At 46.4% G+C, this 22,927-nt stretch overlaps 1 protein-coding gene across 11 annotated transcripts in view; it reads right to left on the bottom strand.

Annotated features, from left to right (window-relative positions):
* The window catches only part of BIRC6 (baculoviral IAP repeat containing 6), a 403,615-nt gene extending 381,426 nt beyond the window's left edge, over window positions 1-22,189 (bottom strand). For all 11 annotated transcript variants that reach the window (XM_088474413.1, XM_088474414.1, XM_088474417.1 and 8 more), the window contains exon 1: window positions 21,760-22,189. In XM_088474413.1, coding sequence (XP_088330539.1) covers window positions 21,760-22,174 — 415 coding nt within the window. In that variant the 5' untranslated portion in view covers window positions 22,175-22,189. The remainder of the gene's footprint in view (window positions 1-21,759) is intronic.
* Window positions 22,190-22,927: the final 738 nt, after the last annotated feature.

Genomic DNA, 22,927 nt, shown 5'->3' with positions numbered 1-22,927 from the left:
CCCGAAAGAATATACAAATTGTTTAAAAATCATAAAATGTGATTTCCGGATTTTTTTGTTCTGATTCTGTCTCTCACAGTTGAAGTGTACCTATGATGGAAATTACAGACCTCTCTCATCTTTTAAAGTGCAACAACTTGCACAATCGGTGGCTGTCCAAATACTTTTTTGCCCCACTGTATATATATATACACACACACACACACACACACACACACACACACACACACACACACGTGACACATGGGGAGGGGTTGACAAAATTTGGCACCCATTGTCCCTGGGGGTGAGGGTGGGGGCTCTGCCACAGGTACCTATAATAACTAGGAGGGTGGGGGGGACAGTAAGTTACAATGGGGGCCTATGGACAGAGGTTTGGGGGGATGCAAAACATCCCCTAGGTATATATATTTTTTAAATAAAACATGTAAATATACTTTAAGAAGTACTTTTTAAACTTAATCAAAAAAAAAAATTTCTGCGCGGTTTTGACAAAAAAACAAAGTCAGTTAAGTGGTTAATATGCTACTTACCATTTCTGCGCGGTTTTGACAAAAAAACAAAGTCAGTTAAGTGGTTAATATGCTACTTACCATTTCCTAACAATGTCAACACATAATTAAAAACAGCAATTTGAAGTGCAACCATTTGTATAGTAAATTATTTGTACTATTAACAGAGCATGAAAGACAACAAAAGTTAAAGAACTTCAACAAAAATCAATTTCTGTGTGGAGCGCTAAAAATTTAAGATACCTGTACTAGAATCTAGTACAGGTTGAGTCTCCCATATCCAAAATGCTTGGGACCAGGGGTATTTTGGATATCGGAATATTCCGTATTTTGGAATATTTGCATACTATAATGAAATATCTTGGGTATGGGACCCAAATCTAAACACAGAATGCATTTATGTTCTATATACACCTTATACACACAGCCTGCAGGTCATTTTATACAATATTTATAACAATTCTGAGCATCAAAAAAAGTTTCTGTACATACATGAAATGTATTTATGTTTCATATACACGTTATACACACAGCCTGAAGGTTATTGTATACTGTATTTTAATGATTTTGTGCTTTAAAAAAAAAAAAAAGTTTGTGTACATTGAACCATCAGAAAGCAAAGGTTTCACTTTCTCGGTCATACTAAAAATATTCCGTAATTCGGAATATTCCGTATTTCTGAATATTTGGATATGGGAGACTCAACCTGTATATTGATATACTTAATTAATATGAGGTCTAGTGTTTCACCCAAGCCAGCGGGTCTGGCAAAACTCGCCCTGATCCTGCTGGCAGCACGTTTGCAGTATTAAAAATGGAGAGAAAAAAAAAAAATCACATCTTAAGGCATCAGCAAACAATTGTGGCAATTCAGCGTCTTGCAAATGATTGTGTAAATAAATCTGCAATGTATGGGGTTTGCAGATAGACAAAAAAGTGATTGGAATTGGTGAATCAGATTTCACAGACCAAACTGGACTGTAGATTTCTAGTTTATGGTAACAATCAGCCGATTTGCAGACCGTTACTAGTAAAATAATGGGCCTTTCAAGATTGGCAAATCTGTCTATCCTGAAAATGACCTACAAACCACTGAAAAATATCTAATGTATGAGCGCATATTGGTGGGTTGGATAATCTTCAAATTGAGGGGGGGGGGGGGGGGAATGTGTGACTTCCTTTAATTTTTTCTTTGTGATTACTTATGTAGTGTATGCGTCCGGCATCTATTCTCCATGTCTGCAGCGCTTGGGGGCTGCCCGGCGTGTCCGTAAGTGCCGGGCATGCCCCCAAGTATGACGAAAAGGGGACACGTCTTATAGACACGCCCCCTTTTCATGGTCACGCCCCCTTTTCGGGCGCATGCACAAAGTTGCCCTCTCTAGCTCCGGCGCTCTGCCTGCCGCCGAAGCTAGAGTGAACACTACTGAAGTATGGGCCCCTTTAGTGCAACCAAGGTGGTAATCAACAGACTGCAGATGACATCAAGATGCCAGTCAGACCAAACGGAACACCGTAACATATTTTGATTAATGTTTGAATTATGAAACACTGCCTAAAGTTATTTTTTAGTTGAATTCAACTTACCAGCTTTTCCTAACACAAATGTTACAATGTATATAATTCCAAAGGATAAATACCAAGTGACATGTTTTACTATAAGTAAACTACAGTAAAATCCACTATGCCAATTGCTGAAGTTTAGCATTTAAAAAGATAATTTGGCAAAGTCTTCTGGGTATAAATACAGACCTTCACATGAGACATCTGCTATTTGAAGATTAAATGCATTTCCATGTCAACAAACTGTGAATCATATTGCGTTGGTTACATTAAGAGGATAAACAACTGCTTTCCTGTACTAGTCTCACAATAGTAGGCACAGGCAGTAAATTTTACAAGCTGCATAGGTTTGACACACTTTAAAAATATAACTTTAAACGCTAATACTAAAGGAACAGTTTAACCCTTTCCAACAAATCCTGTACATGTTTGAACAATGTTTTATACAAACACACAATCTAGCTGAAGCAGTTAGCAAATATTCAATATGTATTCTATAAGCAAAATCATACACATCAAAATACTTGCAGTTATCAGCACACAACAAATTATACATCGTATAGATAAGAAAAATATAGATATGCTGCCCATCCACCAAGCGATTAAACCTAGCAATGGAGCGATGACGGTCGTTACCACTACATTGTTTGGTAACCGCGCGCAAATCGGGCAAGAAAAAGTTAAAAACGACCAGCGATGCGCGCACACGCTGCTCGGTTTTAACATCAATCGCCTGAACACGACGGTCAACCCGACGACCGCCGTCAGGTTGCCATGTTCGGGGATGATTGATCTGCATTCACTGAACGTTCAGCGTATGCACTTCAACCTGCGGGAGACGACGGCGTCGTAATCGTGCCCGCATCGTGTAATGGATGGGCAGCATTATGGGTATCAGGTGAACCTACAGGTAAGCTTTGTGTATTAAAGAATCATATTCAGAATACTAAAACAACTGTCAGCTTTAAACCAAGCACCAAGTATAGACAGGCGATAGGCCCTAAATTGTGGCAACCAGACATTTCCTTTTGATGTAAATTTTGCACTAGACAAATTTAGGCAAACTGCTAATTGGTTATTATGGCTTAGTACACCTAAACTCTGGTGCAGAAATAAACGTAACTTAGGAGTAATTGCTTTCGCATTACTTTTACAGAAAAAAAATGTGTATATTGGTACGTACGCAAAGTTGTATGCATCTTTACAAGTGGACCTTCCACTATCTAGTGTTCATGCTAACACCCTGCACTTATCACAACCTTGCAGTTCCTCTTTCCTGCCTGGGGTGTTGCTTTCTGCTCTGCTGCTTCTAGCACACTCTGGTCTGTATCTTAGCAGTTTGTTACATCAGCTAAGTGTGCTAGAAGCACCAGAGCAGAGTGACACACCAAGCAGGAGAGAGGAACTGCACAAGTTGTGACAGGTGCAGGGTGCTAGAATGCACACTACCCATTTGTGCACTTCGTTTGACAGTCATCTTACCGCAGCTACTAGTGTAGCACACAGATGTATTCATGAAAAGCACAACATGATTCAGGCAACTTTAGCCTCTAAGTCACAAGATAAAATAGAATTGGAGGCACCACATCGCCAGAGATGTTCATCAGATTCTGAAGCAACACATGGCTGGTAACGACAATCTGGGGTACCACAGCATCTGTGTCCCCTTATTTTTCCAATACCAGCCTAAGCTGAAGTGCTAGTGCAGGAGATTTATTTAAAACATTATACAGACATAGCCCAGTGAGATAGCTTCATTATATCAGCTGCCAGGAGCCCCATCTATTGTTTAACAAGTTATTAATCTGGCGCAATTTTCAGCAATTACATAACTTGCTGAATAACCTAGCTCAGCTTTAGCTAGCAGTGTAAAATAAACATGCCCAGTATTTGTGCACTAAATGCACAAGGGGGGTGGAGAAGGTGCATTTCCATCCCTTTTATCAAAGTTACACCATTTAACTGGAATAGCTCCCAGCTCTGACGCCAAAGATGCAACGCTTATACAGAGACACCATTAATGTGTAAGCTCAGTTCTTGAATGTAGGTTCAAAAAGGAGTTGCAGTGCTTGGAGGGGTAAGAATTTACATTACCATATTTATAAATACAGCACATCACATGTCATGTGTTAACCAGGGACAGTAGGAGGAGACAGCCCTTGGATCTTGGAGATATGAAATGCAGTAGAAGACTGTGCTTTGCAAAAGTATTCAACCCACCAAAGAGTCAGATTTGTATGGAATACAAATTACAAATATTGTCCCAGACAATATTTTAACTGCAAACTAGTAGGATCTAAGGGGGTGGAATTAAAATGTTTCTGCCTATGTACGCGAATGCCCATTATTTCTGCTCGCATCCTCAGAAATCCACAAAAAGTCCAGCTTTTGGGAGCCAAAATGCAGTGCGTCTAGTGCTTTAGACGAGTTTAGCCGATTTTAGTGACTAAACCTGGTGCATACTGCAGAGATGGCAGGGAGGTGACCCTCGGCCCATGTCAGAATGCGTGACACTTCTGTCATTGCTGCCCGACTTAGAGTGCCTCCTTGATGGTCGATGTAAGCCACTTTTGTGGCAATGTCGGACTGAACCTGTACAGAACAGGTTTTCCGTTAAGTATGTACTGGGCCAGGTTGAGGGCCCTGTAGACAGCTCGAAGTTCCAATATGCTGATTGGCAGGGTTGAATCGACAGATGTCCAACAGTCCTGAAAGGAGCGCAGAGCGGTCACTGCGCCCCAACCCGGGAGACTGGCATCCGTTGCTAGGATTAACCAGTCCGGGAACCAAAAGGGGCAACCCTTGGATAGATGAGATGTCTGTAGCCACCAAGTTAGAAACAGACGCACCTCTGGAGAAAGCACCATCGTCTGAGCTTTGATCCAATGGAGAGCATGTTCCACCAAGTCGAAGGCGGACACCATGGCTCCCAGAACCTGCACTGCTGCGTGCACGCGTAGTTGAAGGGATTCAGGGAGGACTGTTTTCAGTTAATTAACCATCCGTGCTTGTGCAGGAAAGCAATAGTTAACTACAGATGGCGGTAAAGCACTTCTGGGGATCCTGCTAGGAGCAGGAGGTTGTCCAGATATGGAAACAGTCGGACACCCTGACCACACAGATGGAGCTGTGGAAAGTCCAAAGGGCAGAGCCTGAAATTGGAAGTGTTGTCATAGTATAGCAAACCGGAGATATCGCTGATGTGAGGGCGCTATAGGTACGCGTCTTGAATATCCAGAGATACTATAAAGTCCCCAGGCTCAATAGTTAGGATGATGGAGTGTAGGGTTACCATCCTGAACTTTGGCCCCCTTAGGAATTTGTTCAAGGATCTGAGGTTGAGGATAGGCCGATGAGACCCATTCGGCTTCTGAACCAGAAAGAGTATAATAATAATAATATTATTATTATTATTAAGTCCCTCACTGAGATAGTGGGACTGGCACAATTACCCCTGCTTGCAGCAAGGACTGCATGGCTTTCTCGATTTGCAATACCTTGTTCGGGTCTGAATGAGAACCTGTGTAGAAAAACTGGTGGGGAGACAGTCTGAGAAATGAGAGGGCGTACCCATTTGAGACCACTTCTCTTACCCAAGTATCTGTGGTGGTTTGACACCAGCACTGGGCAAACTGAAGAAGTCGGCCTCCCACTCTGGGATATCCCAGAGGGAAGCCAGTCCAGTTAGGCTGAGGGTTTATCCTCGTGCTTTGAAACAGGGCGTCTGGTGTTCCAGGTCCGCTTGGTCCTGGGTTTGGCGGCTCCAGTGGAAGCAGACTGCCTAGGAAAGGACTGACCTTTAGGCTTTCCTAGGCCTAGTAGAAGTAGCTACAATCTTGTCAAGGTCTGTGGCCAACAAGATCTCCCCATTGTAGAGTAACCCTTTTAGGCCTTTTTTGGAATCCACATCAGCCTTCCATGAGCGTAGCCACAGGATAAGCGGGCAGACACCGCCGTGGCTACTCTGGTGGTTAGGAGACTGGCATCTAATGTCGCTTTTCCAAAATAGGAAGCTGTATCTCGAATGTCAGCAACAAAAGACATTTGAGCCCTAGAAGCATCTGAGGGAAAAGAGTCTTCAAGTGCATCAGTCTAGCTCTATATAGCTTTAGCCACCTATGCAATAGCCATGGTTGGACAGGCAACAGTCCCTGAAAAAGAGTATCAATTTCAGGCAAGCTTCTACTTAACTATCCAAAGGATCCTTAAAGGAAGTACTGTAAGAATAGGCAACGTAGAACTTTTAATTAAACGCGTAACATGTGAATACACCGCAGGGGGTGTTTCCCATTTTTGCACAATGAGCCACAGGAAAATAGTAACATGAGGTCAGTATGAAACCTCTTACCAGGCGATTGCCAGGCTGCAGCCGTGAGTTCAGCTAGATGATCCGATAGAGGGAAGTCTGCTGAAGCTACTTTCTGTCGTTAAACAGAGCGTGCTTGGATTTAGGGGCTGGCTCGTCATCTTCCATTAATAAGATGGATCTGACAGCTCACACCATGGCAGGAATATTAATTTATGATAAACTCATCCTCCGGGGGGGAGTCAGGGTTAGAGAGATCAGTATCTGTGCGTGTACTGTGACAATAACACAGGACATGTAAAGGCATTAGATGTAGCCATCAGACAGTACGTCTACCCATGGTGGGGGTACAGGAGGTACCTGTATCGCCTGAACCGGATGTGACAACCACAAAGGGAGCATACATCCTGCTGTGATAACCCCCTCAGGGGAATTACAGCCGGATCCACTAGGTGGTCCGTAATAGTGGCCAGTACTTGAACAAAGGAGCACAGGTTATTTAATTATTTTATTTATTACCAGTTATTTATATAGCGCACACATATTCCGCAGCGCTTTACAGATAATATTTGGCCACTCACTGCCCCAGTGGAGCTTACAATCTATATTCCCTATCACATGCGCACACACATACCCCCTAGGGTTAGTTTGTGTTGGGAGCCAATTAACCTACCAGTATATTTTTAGAGTGTGGGAGGAAGCCAAAGCACCCGGAGGAAACCCACGCAAGCACAGGGAGAATATACAAACTCCACACAGTCAGGGCCGTAGTGGGAATCGAACCAATGACCTCAGTGCTGTGAGGCAGTAATGCTAGCCATTACACCGTCTGTGCTGCCCAATTAGGAGAATTTTTTTTTTTTATTATATATATATATATATATACACATACACACATATCAGAGCCTTTTATTGTGTACAAAATTCAAAAATATTGTGTAACAAAAGCAACATTAAAACAAATATATAACTTCACCAAACTCCTGGAGTATGGATTCTTCCCTCTTGCCATATGACGTAAAAAGGATTAGTGAAGGAGGACACAAATATTTGACATGGGCAACTGCATCATTTGGTTGATTTTCCTTAAAACCAATTTTTCATATATTCTTTACAACTTTAATCCACATCAAATTTTGTCTACCTATACTTTTTGATTATTGGAACTATTTATTTATGAAAGGTCACTGAACATGGGCAGATTCAATGAAGTATCAAGCTCTGTCAGAGCCACGCGCTGTACACATTAGAAACAAGTACAGGAGGGAAAACCTTGCTCTTTTTTTACATCAACCCTATGGAGTGCAAGCAAATAAAGTGCGGTTATAATAGCAAACAAATTTTTATAATATATATATATATATATATATATATATAACACACACACATGGTCAGGTGCATAAATATTGGGACATTGACAGAATTTTCAGATTTTGGCCTCTATTCACCACCACAATGGTTTTGAAATGAAACAAACAAGATGTGCTTTAACTGCAGACTTTCAGATTTAATTTGAGGGTAATTACATCCAAATCAGGTGAATGGTGTAGGAATTACAACGGTTTCTATATGTGCCTCACACTTTTTAAGGGGCCAAAAGTATTGGAACTATCAACTCAAAAGCTATTTCATGGACAGGTGTGGGCTATTCCCTCGTTATTTCATTATCAATTAAGCATGTAAAAGGTCTGGAGTTGATTCTAGGTGTGACATTTGCATTTGGAATCAGTTGCTGTCGACTCTCAATATGAGATCGAAAGAGCTGTCACTATCAGTGAAGCAAGCCATCATTAGGCTGAAAAATCAAAACAAACCCATCAGAGAGATAGCAAAAACATTAGGTGTGGCCAAATCAACTGATGGCAACATTCTTAAAAAGAAAGAACGCACCGGAGTGCTCAGCAACACCAAAAGACCCGGAAGACCACGGAAAACTACTCTGGTGGATGACAGAAGAATTATTTCCCTGGTGAAGAAAAACCCCTTCACAATAGTTGGCCAAATCAAGAACACTCTCCAGGAGGTAGGTGTATATGTGTCAAAGTCAACAATCAAGAGAAGTCTTCACAAGAGTGAATATAGAGGGTTTACCACAAGATGTAAACCATCGGTGAGCCACAAAAACAGGAAGACCAGATTAGAGTTTGCCAAACAACATCTAAAAAAGCCATTACAGTTCTGGAACAACATGTGATGGGAAGAGAAGAGTATGGAGAAGGAAAGGAACTGCTCATGATCCAAAACATACCACCTCATCAGTGAAGCATGGTGGTGGTAGTGTCATGGCGTGGGCATGTATGGCTGCCAATGGAACTGGTTCCCTTGTATTTATTGATGATGTGACTGCTGACAAAAGCAGCAGAATGAATTCTGAATTGTTTCGGGCAATATTATATGCTCATATTCAGTCAAATGCTTCAGAACTCATTGGATGGCGCTTCTCAGTGCAGATGGACAATGCCACGAAGCATACTGCAAAAGCAACCAAAGAGTTTTTAAAGGCTAAAAAGTGGAATCTATCTATCTATATCTCCTATCAACTCCTCCTCACTTTAGCCTGTAGCCCATAACTTGCCTGATAGAAGTATGGGGGCAGATGCCTGTTAATCCTCCAGCCTTTGCTAGACATAGCTGCAGAGTAAATGAGACACAATATGGCACTGGGTATAATGCAACCACCGTGTATGTAGGATACAAGTAGGAAGCAATATACTGGTCCTGTCTCATGCATGGCTAAGCTGCAGGAGCACGCAGACCAAATATGGCACAGTGCAACGAATGTATGTGACAAAACATCACAAATACTTAGTTCTATAAATGTGAGGCACAGGAAAACCCCTGAATACACCTGTATGTTAAGGTAATAGTCCAAGGAAAAAAAAAAAACACACTGGTCCTGACTGATGCTTGGATAAGCTGCAGGAGCCCACTGCCTAAGTATGTGACACACTGGTCCTGTCTGACACTTTGGTAAGCTGCAGGAGCCCTTTGCCTAAATATTTCACAGTTCAGCACACAACAGCATATCTCACAATTATCATCTTTCATATATGAGAGTTAAAAGAACCACCTTAACTACACCTGTATTCGGGTAAAATTAGAGGAAAGGTATAGATATATGCTGACAGTTCGGAAACAAAGACACAAACAGGCAGCACTAGCATAAGTCACATACAATGCAGAAAGTATACTGCAACGTGGTGCTACAATCAACTGCCCAGATTCAGTGCCTGGGAAGGCTACAGTGCTGCATACACCAACCCAAGGGAGAGGTATGCAGGGGGACTGGACCACACGCTGGCCTGAGAGATCTGTGAGTTTACCAGTTAAGAAAAGGGCAGGCGCAGACCTCAGAGGCTGCCATTTTTAGGCCACAGGAGGAAACAGCTCAGCAAAGCCAGACCGTAGTGGAAAGGCGCGCTGAGCTGAGGGAAGGAGCCGCTAAACAGGGAAGGCTGTCTCCCCTGGCTGGCAATTAACCCCCGGGACACTGGCTCCCTCACCAACTACAAGTCCCTGGCGGTCTAATGGAGTGCAGGCTATTGTGTGCCTGCTTCCACAGCCAGCACCTCCGGTCTATCCCCTGAGACCGGAGGTAGTACTGCAGAAGAGGGTACAGTTTATTGTCTGGACTATCCTGGGAGCAATTAAAGTGTTCCCTGCAGATAAAAAAAAAAAAAAAAGCGTGTCTACCACAGATTTTAACAAAATAAAATCAGTAGCCTTCTTGGTCCAGTTACTTCCATAATTCTAATACTTTATTTTACACAAAATATTTAACTAGTTAAATATAATAAGAATAGCAAAATCACACTAAACACAGCACCCATGTTAGTTACTTTATCTTCAGAATCTGAAGGAGGTAAATCAGTTGGGGGAAAGACAGCAGTCATTGGGGTGTATGTAACAGGCTGCGAACGTCAAGCATCAGCAAGTCTCGTGTGAGGTTGATTTTGCCTTTTAAATGACTGCTACTTTAACGCATCAGGCAGACTCACACGGGACTCGCCGATGCTTGAAGTCCACAGCCTATTACATATACAGGTGTGGGCGTGGGAGGAGATAAATTTGGAGATGTAAGCGGGAGAGGATTGGGTAAGGACATTATAGGCGAAAGTGAGGAGTCTGAATGGAATCGGTATGAAATACCGACGGAGGAGATGTAAGCTGTCAATACACTGACAGCGGCATCCCGATGGTTCGAATCCCAACAGGGGAACGGTAAGTAATGTTCCCCTGTCCTATTTACCCCCTCCCTAACCCTCCTTTTTTGTACCCTCATACTAGCCCTCCCTACCCCACACCCTAACCTTCCCAGTAACTTCCTAAATCTAATCCTCCCCCTTAGTGCCTAACCCTAACCTTGCCCCTCCCACGGCCTAACCCTAAGTCCCCCTGGGGTTCCCAAGCCTAACCCTCCCCTCCGCCGATACTTACCTTGCTCTGGTCTTCTTACGATCGGGATGCTGGCTGCCAGGACTTCGGCGTCGACCTCCCGGTGCCAGTGTTCTCTCAGTGATCGATATTCCGGCACCAGGATTTCGGCAGTTGGCATCCCAATCGTCTGGATATTAACTACATCCTGTCTGATTTGAGTTCTGAAATAAAGAGGAGCCAGTGTAGGGCCTGGTGGTGAAGGGAGGCAGAAGCAGTACATTTGCAGAGCAAGATGAGCCAAGCAATCGCATAGAGGACAGATTGGTTTGGAGAAAGGCAGGAGTCGGGTTACAGTAGTCCAGTCTAAAACATTACAAGTTAGTGGACAAGGGTCTTTCTTGCCTCTTGGGTGAGAAAGGGCCTGGATCCTGGTGGTTTTTCAAAGGTGGAAGTGGCAAAACTGGATGGAACTCCCCTTTGCTGTGTTTTACCTAGTCTCCTTCTCAACTGCTCTAATACCTCTTTTCCACCAAAAACCCGGGTCCGACCTGGGTTGTCAGACATGGTACCAACCCAGGTCAGACACAGTTTTACACAGCACCATTGATCTGTGTTATTCTTAGGTCAGCCCCATTCACACTGAACCTGGGTCTGCCCTGCTAAACTTGTGAGGTCATAAAAAGTGGGAGGTGACTGCTCCACAACCACAAATCAGCCCATTTTAGGTATGATCCAGGTCAGATAACCCAGGTTGCGCCGTTTACACGGCACCATTAGACAGGTCCATCCTGGGTCAGAACCTGGTAGCTACCTGGGTTGGATTGCCGGGTCACTTGACCCAGGTTATTTTTCAGGGACCCTTTTACACTGAGCAGCGACCCAGGTACACTCAGCAAAACCCAGGTTTTGCTCTTGTGTAAAAGGGGTATAAGTAACAGCCAGTAATACATTTTGATAATGTCTTCCCAATATAACCAGCACACTCATGCCCATTCTGGACTGGATACTTGGATTTCCCTAATAATGCTTGTGTTTACAGTGATTAGTAACAGGCTAGCTAGTTATTTTCTTCATCATAATTTAGCAATTACTTTCATTGCTTTGATTATGCAACAATGTCTATCATACCATTAATAATGTAAAATACAACTTAGTTTTTCGTTTTACAATTTTTAATCTTAATAGAACCAAACAAAATCAATTAATTGTTTGCACATTTATATTTTGATCAATACTGTGAAATGGCACTCACATTTTTTCTAAACACAGTATACCATAAAAATAGCAATTATACTGTGCATGAACTTGAACTTTAAACACTTTTAAGCTATTTAAACATCCCTAAAACTGGGTACATACTCGTTGATTTATAGTTCATTCAGACGCCAGACGATAAATCTGATCGGTGGGTGTGTACACTGGATATGTCTGAACGACATTCACAGAAGTATCAGGTTGGCCCTGCAGCACAGCCGCTGCCGAAAAGTCATTAAGATATATCGGTACGTCTGGCTGTGTGTATGGGCGACCCACCGACTGCCTGTACACTTGCTGTAGGGACAGATGACACTGACCTCACAACTGGGCAGGCAAATTTAAATACCCGCCAAGTTGTGATGTCTCGCCAGACTTATCGAGTGGCAGAATGGTAAGTGTGTGTATAGTTTGCCCAAGGGATAAGTTTAGTATCATTGCGCAGGAAATGCCAGCGCTTAGAATACCGTCTCTGGCATCACAAACATAGGTAGCGGGGTTGGGTTAGGTTCAGGCGCCGGGGAGGGGGGGGAGGGGTTGGAAGATTAGGATACCTACCGACAGGTGTCTGTGTCCTAACACCATCAGGATGTCAGCATCCCGTACTCATCCCCTTACCAAAGTACCGCTGATTCGCCTAAGTACCCAGCATAATTGGCAGCCCTGTATTAAAATTTTGGGGGGGCAATTCAAATTAGCGGGAGTTGAATAGCGCCAAGAGTGAGCTGCAAGAGCTATTCAATTCAGCGCGCTTAGTCCGACAGAAGCAGTTTAGTTGGAGAATGCCGGTTCTCGCGACTTAACCTGGGTGCCAGCCGCGAGGTTGCTAGCGCTGCACTAAGCTAAAATATAGCATCGGAACCAGCACTTCAGTCTGATTTCTCATCGCACCCTCATTCGTCGGACTAAACAGCACAGTTAATAAAAAAGCTCCGGGAGCAATTTAACGCTGAGTTGAATCGCCCCCCTTGATCGATATAGGCTCGCTGTAATCAAAAGGACATCTGAAATGAAGCATTAATATTGATATTCATAAAATATCTGGGTTTTGGATATATCGGAAAACCAGTAGATTTTAATCGCGACACGCTGGGGGCAGTGGCTCTGCTTGTTTCTATGTCTCTGGCGGCTGCTACTATCAAATGCAATCACGCCAGGCAAGTGGTTAAGTAATGAGAGCAACAAACCAGCTTGTCCCTTAATGGCAATTTTCAGTATATCGATTTGTTTTCTAATTTGACACCACTCAAAAAATGGGCACTGATTTAGCAAGGATCGCAATTGCAAAGCGGAACGCAGGCATATACTGTAGTGTGTAGTGCAGGCAGGTAGCTTTGCAATGCGATCCTTGCAAAATGACACCCCCTGCTGCATCTGCGATTCCATCACTGCAAAAGAGGTCGCAGTGCTGTATATCACCATTGTGACCATCGGTGATCGCAATGGTGGACGGTGCCGGGCGGCCAACCGGCCAACTGAGTAAGCCTCAGCTTACTCAGGCTGGCCGGCTTGCGACCCCAAAAGACAGCGTACGTCCACGCAGTCCCTGGGCTGGCCACTCCCGGAAAAACGTGACTAACATGCAGTTTCCGGGGACGCCAGCCGACCCGCCCTGCCCCTTAAACGCCTCTGCCTGTCAATCAGGCAGAGGCATTCAAGGTCTAGAGTGCATGTTAGCAGTAGCCGTTCTGCATACGCAATTGGCAAATGTGTACCCCGGTCCCGTCGTTTTGTACATCCCTTTCTTCATGTGTTCAATACTTCTTCCCCGTCTCATTTCACATTTTCGCACATAACTTATGGAAATCTTTGGTTTGATTTCTGTGCATGTGTGGATTGCATGGGTTGTTGCTGACATTTGGTTAAAATTGCATTACAATAGCCTCATTACAAATATATTTAATGACAAAAATGTTGATGTTTTCAATACTTATTTTACCCGCTGTATATACATTAAATTATTGCAATGCACCAAAGAATTTTATTGTACGGTAGCTCATCTGCATTCAGTGCACTCTAGATGGGTTTAATATGAACACCTAGCACTTAACACTTGTCACACAACTACTGTATAACAATCCAACCATATCTGAAAGTGATTTAGCAACACACAGAGGGACAAAAATGCAGATAACATCAGATTACTATGGTTAAATACAATTAGTATGCAGTGATCGCAAAATACTCACTATGGCTACAGGAAGTTGCGGACCCAATTTTAAAAAACCGTGCGGGTCCTACAGGGGTTGTGCTGTGTGTAGCAGCCAATCACCGCCGGTGGCATCTTCTCAACCAATAGCCGCCGGCAACTCTTCAAATAGTCTCCGCCGCGCGACATCTTGTCTCCCAATCTCTGGCTACAGCAGTTAAGTCTGACCTGTTAAGCCGGCCAACCACACTCCGACTGCTCGGGAGCAGCAGCAGCGAGGCAGCGTCTCCTCCCCGCATTCCCCCTGTCCCAGGTCGGACTCAGAGTGACGTCTGCACGCAGTCAGTCATTGTTGGAGAGCCGGAAGCGAAGCACAGCGCGGTGACTACAGAGAGCCTGGCTCATACAACCCTATAGTAGCATTGCAGAGTGATGGCTCAGTAGGTATGTGTACTGCCAGTGTTACTTTGTTCTGATTAAACACATCAGCCTGGTGTGGAGGAATCTGCAGGAAGAATGACTTATGTCCTCAGTTGCAGTTCTAGCAGCTTGTAGCCCGTGTAATGTTTATGTCAGTGGTTCCCAAATTGTGCGCCGTGGCACCCTGGGGTGCCTCAGGTTGGTGGTTCAGCACCAAATCAAATTATTTATGGTCAAAGTATTGTAAATATGTGGACATACAGAAGCTCAAACCTGTCCACCACCACATAACTGAACCTAACGCAGCGTACACACGGTCTGATAACCTGTCAGCTTTTAACCATAATGATCCTATCGTTAAAATCTGACAGTTTCTGCCCCCTGCAAACGACCAGCATCTATTCACCGGCGGTGACCAGGTCAGCGCACATTTCCCCACCCACGGGACACTGCGACCCGCGGGTGAAGACAGCACCCACAGGCTGTCTTAGCGGTGCGCTTTGCAGTGAGGGCAGGGTGCTTTATGACTTCCAGAAGGAGGGCAGAGCGCAGGACCCCGCTAAAACAGCCTAGCGAGAACGCTACTCGGCGCCAGTATTTGCGCAAGAGGAGAGCTTGGATATTCTGATCTCCTCCTCCCCTCTGATTGCCATCAGCGCTATGATTTCCTCCTCCTTCCAGTGTGCCATGCTGTCTCTGTATGCAACTCTGTGATGTCAACGTCCACCAGCTCCCTGCCCACTCAGCGCGACCCGATTAAAAACCAGGACGCACCCTTTCAAACAGAAGACAAGCCAGGTCAGTCCAGGGAATAACTATCGTAGCGACCAGGGTTGAAGACCCTGCAATTTCGTCCAGGGTTGACCCTTTCACACAGAGAAAGGACCCGAGTTGACCCAGCTTGCCCCGGCAAATACCTATGTTCTTTTCTCTGTCTGAAAGGGTGATTAGTAATAGATTACCAGTTGTAAAAAAATACCTCTCTATCCTTTAGCCTTACTGAAGTCACAGACTTAAAAGTAGGGAACATAAAGCATTGATAAAGGCAAACCATACAACAGAGTAGCAATTCCCCATTCTGCCGCTGGCAGATTGGGTAAATTCAACATGTCAAAAATCCCAGACTCCAAACAGTTTCAGGTTGGGATATCAAGATTTTTTTATTTTTTTTACATGTTGAGTATACCCGATCGCAGTGAAGTCTTCGCGCACGGGCACTGTGATGCATACGCAGAATGCAACAATCACCCGATCTCGTGCTTAATCGCAGTTGTGATCGGTAATGAACCAGGCCCTGAATACGCTAAGCCCAAAACCAGCATTACGACCCTAGTTTAGTGGGATTTCTGCTCGCTTATCAGGAGGGTGCGAGCAGAAATCTCTAGTCAAGGGTTGAATGCACGGCCAATTGAATAGCTCCGGGATCTAATTCCTGGCACTATTCAACATCATAGAAAAATATATATATGCTGTCAGCGTTAACCTATTAATTGAGTGCAGCTGCCAAAAGAAGAAAGTGCCAGTTCTTTAGAATAAATATCAGGGGAAATATTGGCTGCGCTCTCAAAAACACATAGTCCCACAGAAATACAATTAAACATTAAAATACAAACACTAATAAAATACACTATACATTCAACACATCGGTATTCAGCGTTCTCCCCAGAAACTTTTTCCAGCTGGGTGGCATCAAAAAGTAGCCGGGTGGGGGCCTTCGCAATTATGCACACCAAGAAAAGGGGTATCTCCCTTACCAATCCAGCCTGACAGGTCTCAGGCTGCTCCCCCACTGGCTCTCTGTCAAAAGTGCCTATTACGCAGTGCCCCCTGTATTTGTGCCCTTTACACAGTGCCCCTTGTAGTTTTCCCCTTTATGAATTGCAACCTGTAGTTTATCTTTGCCCTTATGCAGTGCCCCCAGGCTGAAGTAGCAGCCCCCTCTGCGCAGCGCCCCCCAGTAGCAGCCCCCTCTGCGCAGCGCCCCCCAGTAGCAGCCCCCTCTGCGCAGCGCCCCCCAGTAGCAGCCCCCTCTGCGCAGCGCCCCCCAGTAGCAGCCCCCTCTGCGCAGCGCCCCCCAGTAGCAGCCCCCTCTACGCAGCGCCCCCCAGTAGCAGCCCCCTCTACGCAGCGCCCCCCAGTAGCAGCCCCCTCTACGCAGCGCCCCCCAGTAGCAGCCCCCTCTACGCAGCGCCCCCCAGTAGCAGCCCCCTCTACGCAGCGCCCCCCAGTAGCAGCCCCCTCTACGCAGCGCCCCCCAGTAGCAGCCCCCTCTGCGCAGCGCCCCCCAGTAGCAGCCCCCTCTGCGCAGCGCCCCCCAGTAGCAGCCCCCTCTGCGCAGCGCCCCCCAGTAGCAGCCCCCTCTGCGCAGCGCCCCCCAGTAGCAGCCCCCTCTGCGCAGCGCCCCCCAGTAGCAGCCCCCTCTGCGCAGCGCCCCCCAGTAGCAGCCCCCTCTACGCAGCGCCCCCCAGTAGCAGCCCCCTCTACACAGCGCCCCCCAGTAGCAGCCCCCTCTACACAGCGCCCCCCAGTAGCAGCCCCCTCTACACAGCGCCCCCCAGTAGCAGCCCCCTCTACACAGCGCCCCCCAGTAGCAGCCCCCTCTACACAGCGCCCCCCAGTAGCAGCCCCCTCTACACAGCGCCCCCCAGTAGCAGCCCCCTCTACACAGCGCCCCCCAGTAGCAGCCCCCTCTACACAGCGCCCCCCAGTAGCAGCCCCCTCTACACAGCGCCCCCCAGTAGCAGCCCCCTCTACACAGCGCCCCCCAGTAGCAGCCCCCTCTACACAGCGCCCCCCAGTAGCAGCCCCCTCTACACAGCGCCCCCCAGTAGCAGCCCCCTCTACACAGCGCCCCCCAGTAGCAGCCCCCTCTACACAGCGCCCCCCAGTAGCAGCCCCCTCTACACAGCGCCCCCCAGTAGCAGCCCCCTCTACACAGCGCCCCCCAGTAGCAGCCCCCTCTACACAGCGCCCCCCAGTAGCAGCCCCCTCTACACAGCGCCCCCCAGTAGCAGCCCCCTCTACACAGCGCCCCCCAGTAGCAGCCCCCTCTACACAGCGCCCCCCAGTAGCAGCCCCCTCTACACAGCGCCCCCCAGTAGCAGCCCCCTTTATACAGTGACGCATACTCACAAAAGAAAAATAGACAACTTACCTGATCCTCGCTCCAGCCGCCGACGTCCGCTGCTCCCGGCCCGCTCTGCACTATGGGAGAGACATAATGACGTATCTCCCATCAATCGCTGCGGGGGGAGCCGGAATGGGAGCTCATGAGTGAGCTCCAGCCGGCTCCCTCCGTTGCCGCAGCAGCCAGAGTCTGTATGACTCTCATTGGCTGGCTGCGCTGCTATGACAAACACACAGCTGCCGCTGGTGGCTGTGTGTTTGTTTCTGTGTAGGGCAGACCGCTACACACTGTGGTCTGCCCTACACTTGTGGGGCCCTGGGGACACTAGCGGCGGGTGCGTGCCCCGATGCAATGCACCGGCTGCACCGCCGCTAGTTCTCAGTGCAGCTCAACTGCCGGGCGGTGGGGGATTTTTACCGGGTGGACCGCCCGACAAAGAAAGCGTGGGGAGAACACTGATATTCTCCATCAAAAATAGTACAGTATAAAATCATCCAGTAACTCAATGGATGAACTAAATTGTAATCTAGAAGACCGCAGCTGTATGATCGCTAAAAAAGAAAAACCAATGCGAATCCCGGGGTGGTCGTGAAAAAGTGTCTGTAGTTTGCACAACTGACTGTATATATCCGGCTTTTGAAGGTTAATCTCGATGTGTGCAATAGTATATAGAATTTGCCTTGTGTGTAGGCTACCTATGACCTCAATCCCTCTCTGCTCTCAGGGAGCCCCCTTGGGTATACAGTATGAATCAGTTAGTGGATCTGTAGCGACGCATGGGGAGGCAATCTCAGGTCTTAGAAGCCGGCAATGTCCCAGATAGATAGTGTCACGCTCTCAAGCTCACCAGACCGGCAGTCAGTAGCAGCAGCGGTTAGCCCTGTATTAGCTGAAGGCGTCACCTGGTATCTCTGTGTGCTGTGTATGGCAAGGCCCTCTGAGCTCTTAGCACTCACACGCCATAGCAGTACATAGGCTGCTCATTGGAGTCCCAGACCACAATAGCACTATGTGTTCAGTCTGTGGGAAAGCCGGTATAAAACTGTATAGGTTGTGATGCCAGGCAGAATACAACAGTCCTCCACACTATACACTGATTTCTGTCTGCTCAACACGTTTCCTTGTCTATGGACAACTTCGACTATTCAACATCGCACTGAATTGAATCGCCCCCTACAAATGTTGTTCAAGCTTCACTTGTCAAAGTTGGGCAGAAGTGTATTTCCATATATAATATTTAAACAAAAATAAACATTAGTTAATCAGCACCCAAACTATATACATTTACATGTAACAATGTCCATACTGAATTCTAGTAAACATGAATGAATGTGCATCAGAAAACGCAAATAAAAAAGTAAAATAGGAATGGCACAGTTTTCCCAAATAAAATTGGGCAAAGTGTGGCGCCCCACTAAAACACGAAGGATATGTAGGTTTGGCATTTCATGATCCTAAAGGGTGGTGCAGTTCCAGCTTCACCAATTCACCTATGTGCCATTACATTTTATGATCACTACAATCAACACCTGTACAACGCAAATACATAATTGGAGACCTAAAAAATCTGTCACTTCCTAAACTGCAGTAGCAGGATGTCAAGACAGTTCAGTAACGTTTATATTGGCAATACCAGTTTTTTCTCATAAAAGACATTTATAGGACAAAATATAGACATAAATGAAATTTTCAAAACTACCAGTTTTCACCAATTCACCAGACCAGTAATATTTGGCCTTAAGTGTTTCAAATCCCAGCATCAAACACAACAAAATGAACTGACCTCCTTCATACCAGAACTATTCATATAGGGGGAAATTCAATTGTTTTTTGGGCGGTAATTAGTAATGGGCTAACGACAGAGAAATTACATTTTTTTGCCTATTAGACACTATTGCATTACTGATACCGCTAAAATTCACCGGGTTTAGCAGCGTAAAACTGTTAAACCCGTGCAAAGTCATGGTTAGGACGCACAAACAGCCTATTTAGCAGATTTCTGCTCACCACCTCAGGAGGCTGCAAGTCGAAGTCATATAGTTGCGCCACACTGACAAACAATTGTGTCTCAGTGAAATAAATTATCTGAACACAGAGAAAGTCAATTATAAATATAGACACATACATAGCATGCTATAAACCAATTGTTCATAGCAGAGACCATGATTTGTACAAGTATGAAACAATGGCCCTGAGATGTACACTAATGCCAGAGCAGCTACGATCCAGTACAAAGCTGCTGTAATATGTAAAAGCTCCCAGAGCTATTCAATTCACCGCTCTGTTTGGTCCAACAGTTGCCAGTTAAGTCGGAACAAATGCCAGTTCTCGCAACTCAACATGGGTGTATAGTCGCGAGAGCCAGCATTCTCCAACTAAAGTGTCGGCCGCGCAGCTGTTAGCGCTGTGCCAAGCCGGAAAACAGCCGTGCGGTCGGCACTTTTGTGGGGTACGAGAAGAAATCCTTTAAGGGGCCTATCCATTAGCAGATAAAATGAATGATTGAACGATATATCGTTCATTATATCTGCTAATGGATAGGCCCTGAACGATGACAGATGCGCACTCCCACGGCCAACAAATAACATTCTCTCTCCAACATGTTGGTCAATTATTGCATATAGCTGTACGATATTAGCAATATCGTGCAGTTTATATGCGGTAAACGACGAAAGATATTAGCAGAAGCTACAGAGCGCCGCAGTGAAAAAAATCCACTCCCTGAATCATGTCACGCGATATCGTTCATCGTGTACATGACAGATGTCGTTCAGCACAGCCACCGGATTTTCAAGGGATATCTTTTGTCTTTCATCGCTCAGAAATACATCTGCTAATGGATAGGCCCCTTTAGTCAGACCAAACAGCGTGGAGAATTGAATAGCTCTGGGAGTTACCTCCCAGGGGTATTCAACATTGCGCTGAAGTAACCCATGGTTGTGCAGAATGGGCACAGGAACGGAGAAACTGGAGCCATTTTAATTGCGTACGGGATTGCAGACACAGTATGTGACAAACCCCAAAAACGGTTGCGACACCTGGGTGTTTGGCCACCACTCTCCGTTAAGGCTTCCTGTCTGTCACTCCCTACTGAGTAAAAACTCCCTACAAGCAACATTGGTAATGTACTGACCCTTCCACAGTTTACCGATAGTTGCTCAAGTCCATAAATATCGGCATTGTGTACATCTATGAATCAGGCTCTATGGGCGGTAATCAATTGTTTCAGCCCCCTACGTGCCCGACAGGAACTATTCATTTGTTGCTCCTGTCGGGCGCAATCAGCTGCCGAAGCAACATCTCAGCTCACACCTCCCAGGGGGTGCCAGCTGAAATGAGCAAAAAGTGACCTGTTTGGGGACCCAAACGACACTTTTCAAGATGGCGCAAGCACTTTGGTGGGTGTAACCATTTTACGAGGCTAGACACGACCTCTATGAGCGCGATCAGCACGATAATCGGCATCAACTGAATAGCGCCCCTCGATCTAATTTTACTTTAGACGGGAGATTGGCAACGCTAAAACAATTGAATACCGCGCTATGTCCTTTAGTAATGACACTATACACTGGGGCACCACATTTATCTGACTGCAACAGTCAGCTGGGGCACCGCGTTTACACGCCAGCAACGAATTTCAGCAGGGGTGCCGTGTTTACCTACCAATGGCGGGTGTATGGCAACTGTCAGCCAGGAGCATTGTGTTCACATGCCCACAGCAACTGTCAGCAGGGGCACTGGGTTCTCCCAATGGTGACTGTCAGCTGGGGCACCGTCCGTACCTGTCCACAGGGACTGTCATCAGGGAACGTTTTTCCGGGTGTGTTTAGCTTTGACAGCTAGTATCCGTGGGTCGTATATACCTTGAAATACAATGCATCCTTGTATAGGACAGTGGGGAACGGCAGTAATGTACATGACAGAATAATAACTAGCAGCCACTACATAGGCGATGTCAGTGTCCATGAGAAATACCAGTGCCTGTGTGTTATGTACTGGGTACATAGCGGTGTATTAGATGGGTGTGAGCCGCACACACCAGGACACTCACCGTGACCGGCTGACGCCTGCAGGATCGCCCCGGACGTGCCGTCGATGACTTTGATGCTCCCCCGAGTAGTCACAGCCAGGATGGCGTTGAGTGCCGGATGGTAGGACAGACTGCTCACACCGTGCTCGTCGCAGCGCAGGCATCCGTCCCTCAGCACCAGCCACTCCGAGGCTCCCGCCGCAGCCCCCGCCGCCATTATTGGCAGCCGGGCCCCCTGCGGGCGGGACACCGGGGCGGGGAGGCCGGGGGAAAAGCTGGGAGGAGAGGCTGACGAGGTGGCTCTGCGGCAAGAGGAGGACTCTGGCACGGGAGCTGGGTGAGGAGGGAGAGGAGAGGGAGGTGGAGGAGGAGGGCCGCCGGCCGCCGCTGCGTCAGGTGACAGGAGAGCAGCAGCACCGAGACCGCTATACACCATCCGGGTCAGCAGCCAGGAAGCCGCACGGTAAGGAGGAGGGGACGCCGGAAGTGACGCAAGTGCTGCTGAGACGTGTGTGCGTACGGGCCGCAGGAGGAGCAGGCGCTCTGACACTTTTTTTTTTCTTCCTACACAACAAACTTTATTGATAATAACATAGCGCACAATGACTCAGTCATTACTGTGGGTGGGGTTCGTCCCTTTCACATAACATTAACAACCATTGGCCATGGTGCATATGGCTGATATTGGGCCTGATTCATTACCGATCGCATTTGCGATTATGCACACTATCGGGCGATTGTTGCGTTATGCGTATGCATCGCAGTGTGCATGAGCGAACACTCCACAGCGATCAGGACTGCAATAGCAGAGACTACACAGACCCATCGCAAAGTGATTGACAGGAAGTACTGTTTGGTGGGGTGACGAGGGAGTGGTCGCCAAAACGCAGGCGTGCCAGCGCGATTGAATGCCGTTGCAGGGGTGTGCATAATTATCCACTGTGATACCATACATTCAATTAGGAAAAAGCCATTGTCGCCCGTTTTTGGGGGTTTTTCGAAAATTTCCCCTGGAAATGTATCTCCGTATTTAATTCCAGTCCGTTTTCGCATATTCGAAAAGTCAATGCACTGAAATAGGCTAAACGTTTTCTCCACAGAATAGCAGGAGAAAAAAAAAATGCAAATTCTATATTTTGGGATGCAGATGTTGGGAAACCACTCAGAATCCTTGGTACACCCCCCTTAA

Source organism: Taudactylus pleione, unplaced genomic scaffold (genome assembly GCF_031769625.1).
Source record: "Taudactylus pleione unplaced genomic scaffold, aTauple2 ptg000154l, whole genome shotgun sequence".
In the NCBI taxonomy this organism is placed as follows: domain Eukaryota; kingdom Metazoa; phylum Chordata; class Amphibia; order Anura; family Myobatrachidae; genus Taudactylus; species Taudactylus pleione.
This window is presented reverse-complemented; position numbering and strand designations above follow the sequence as displayed.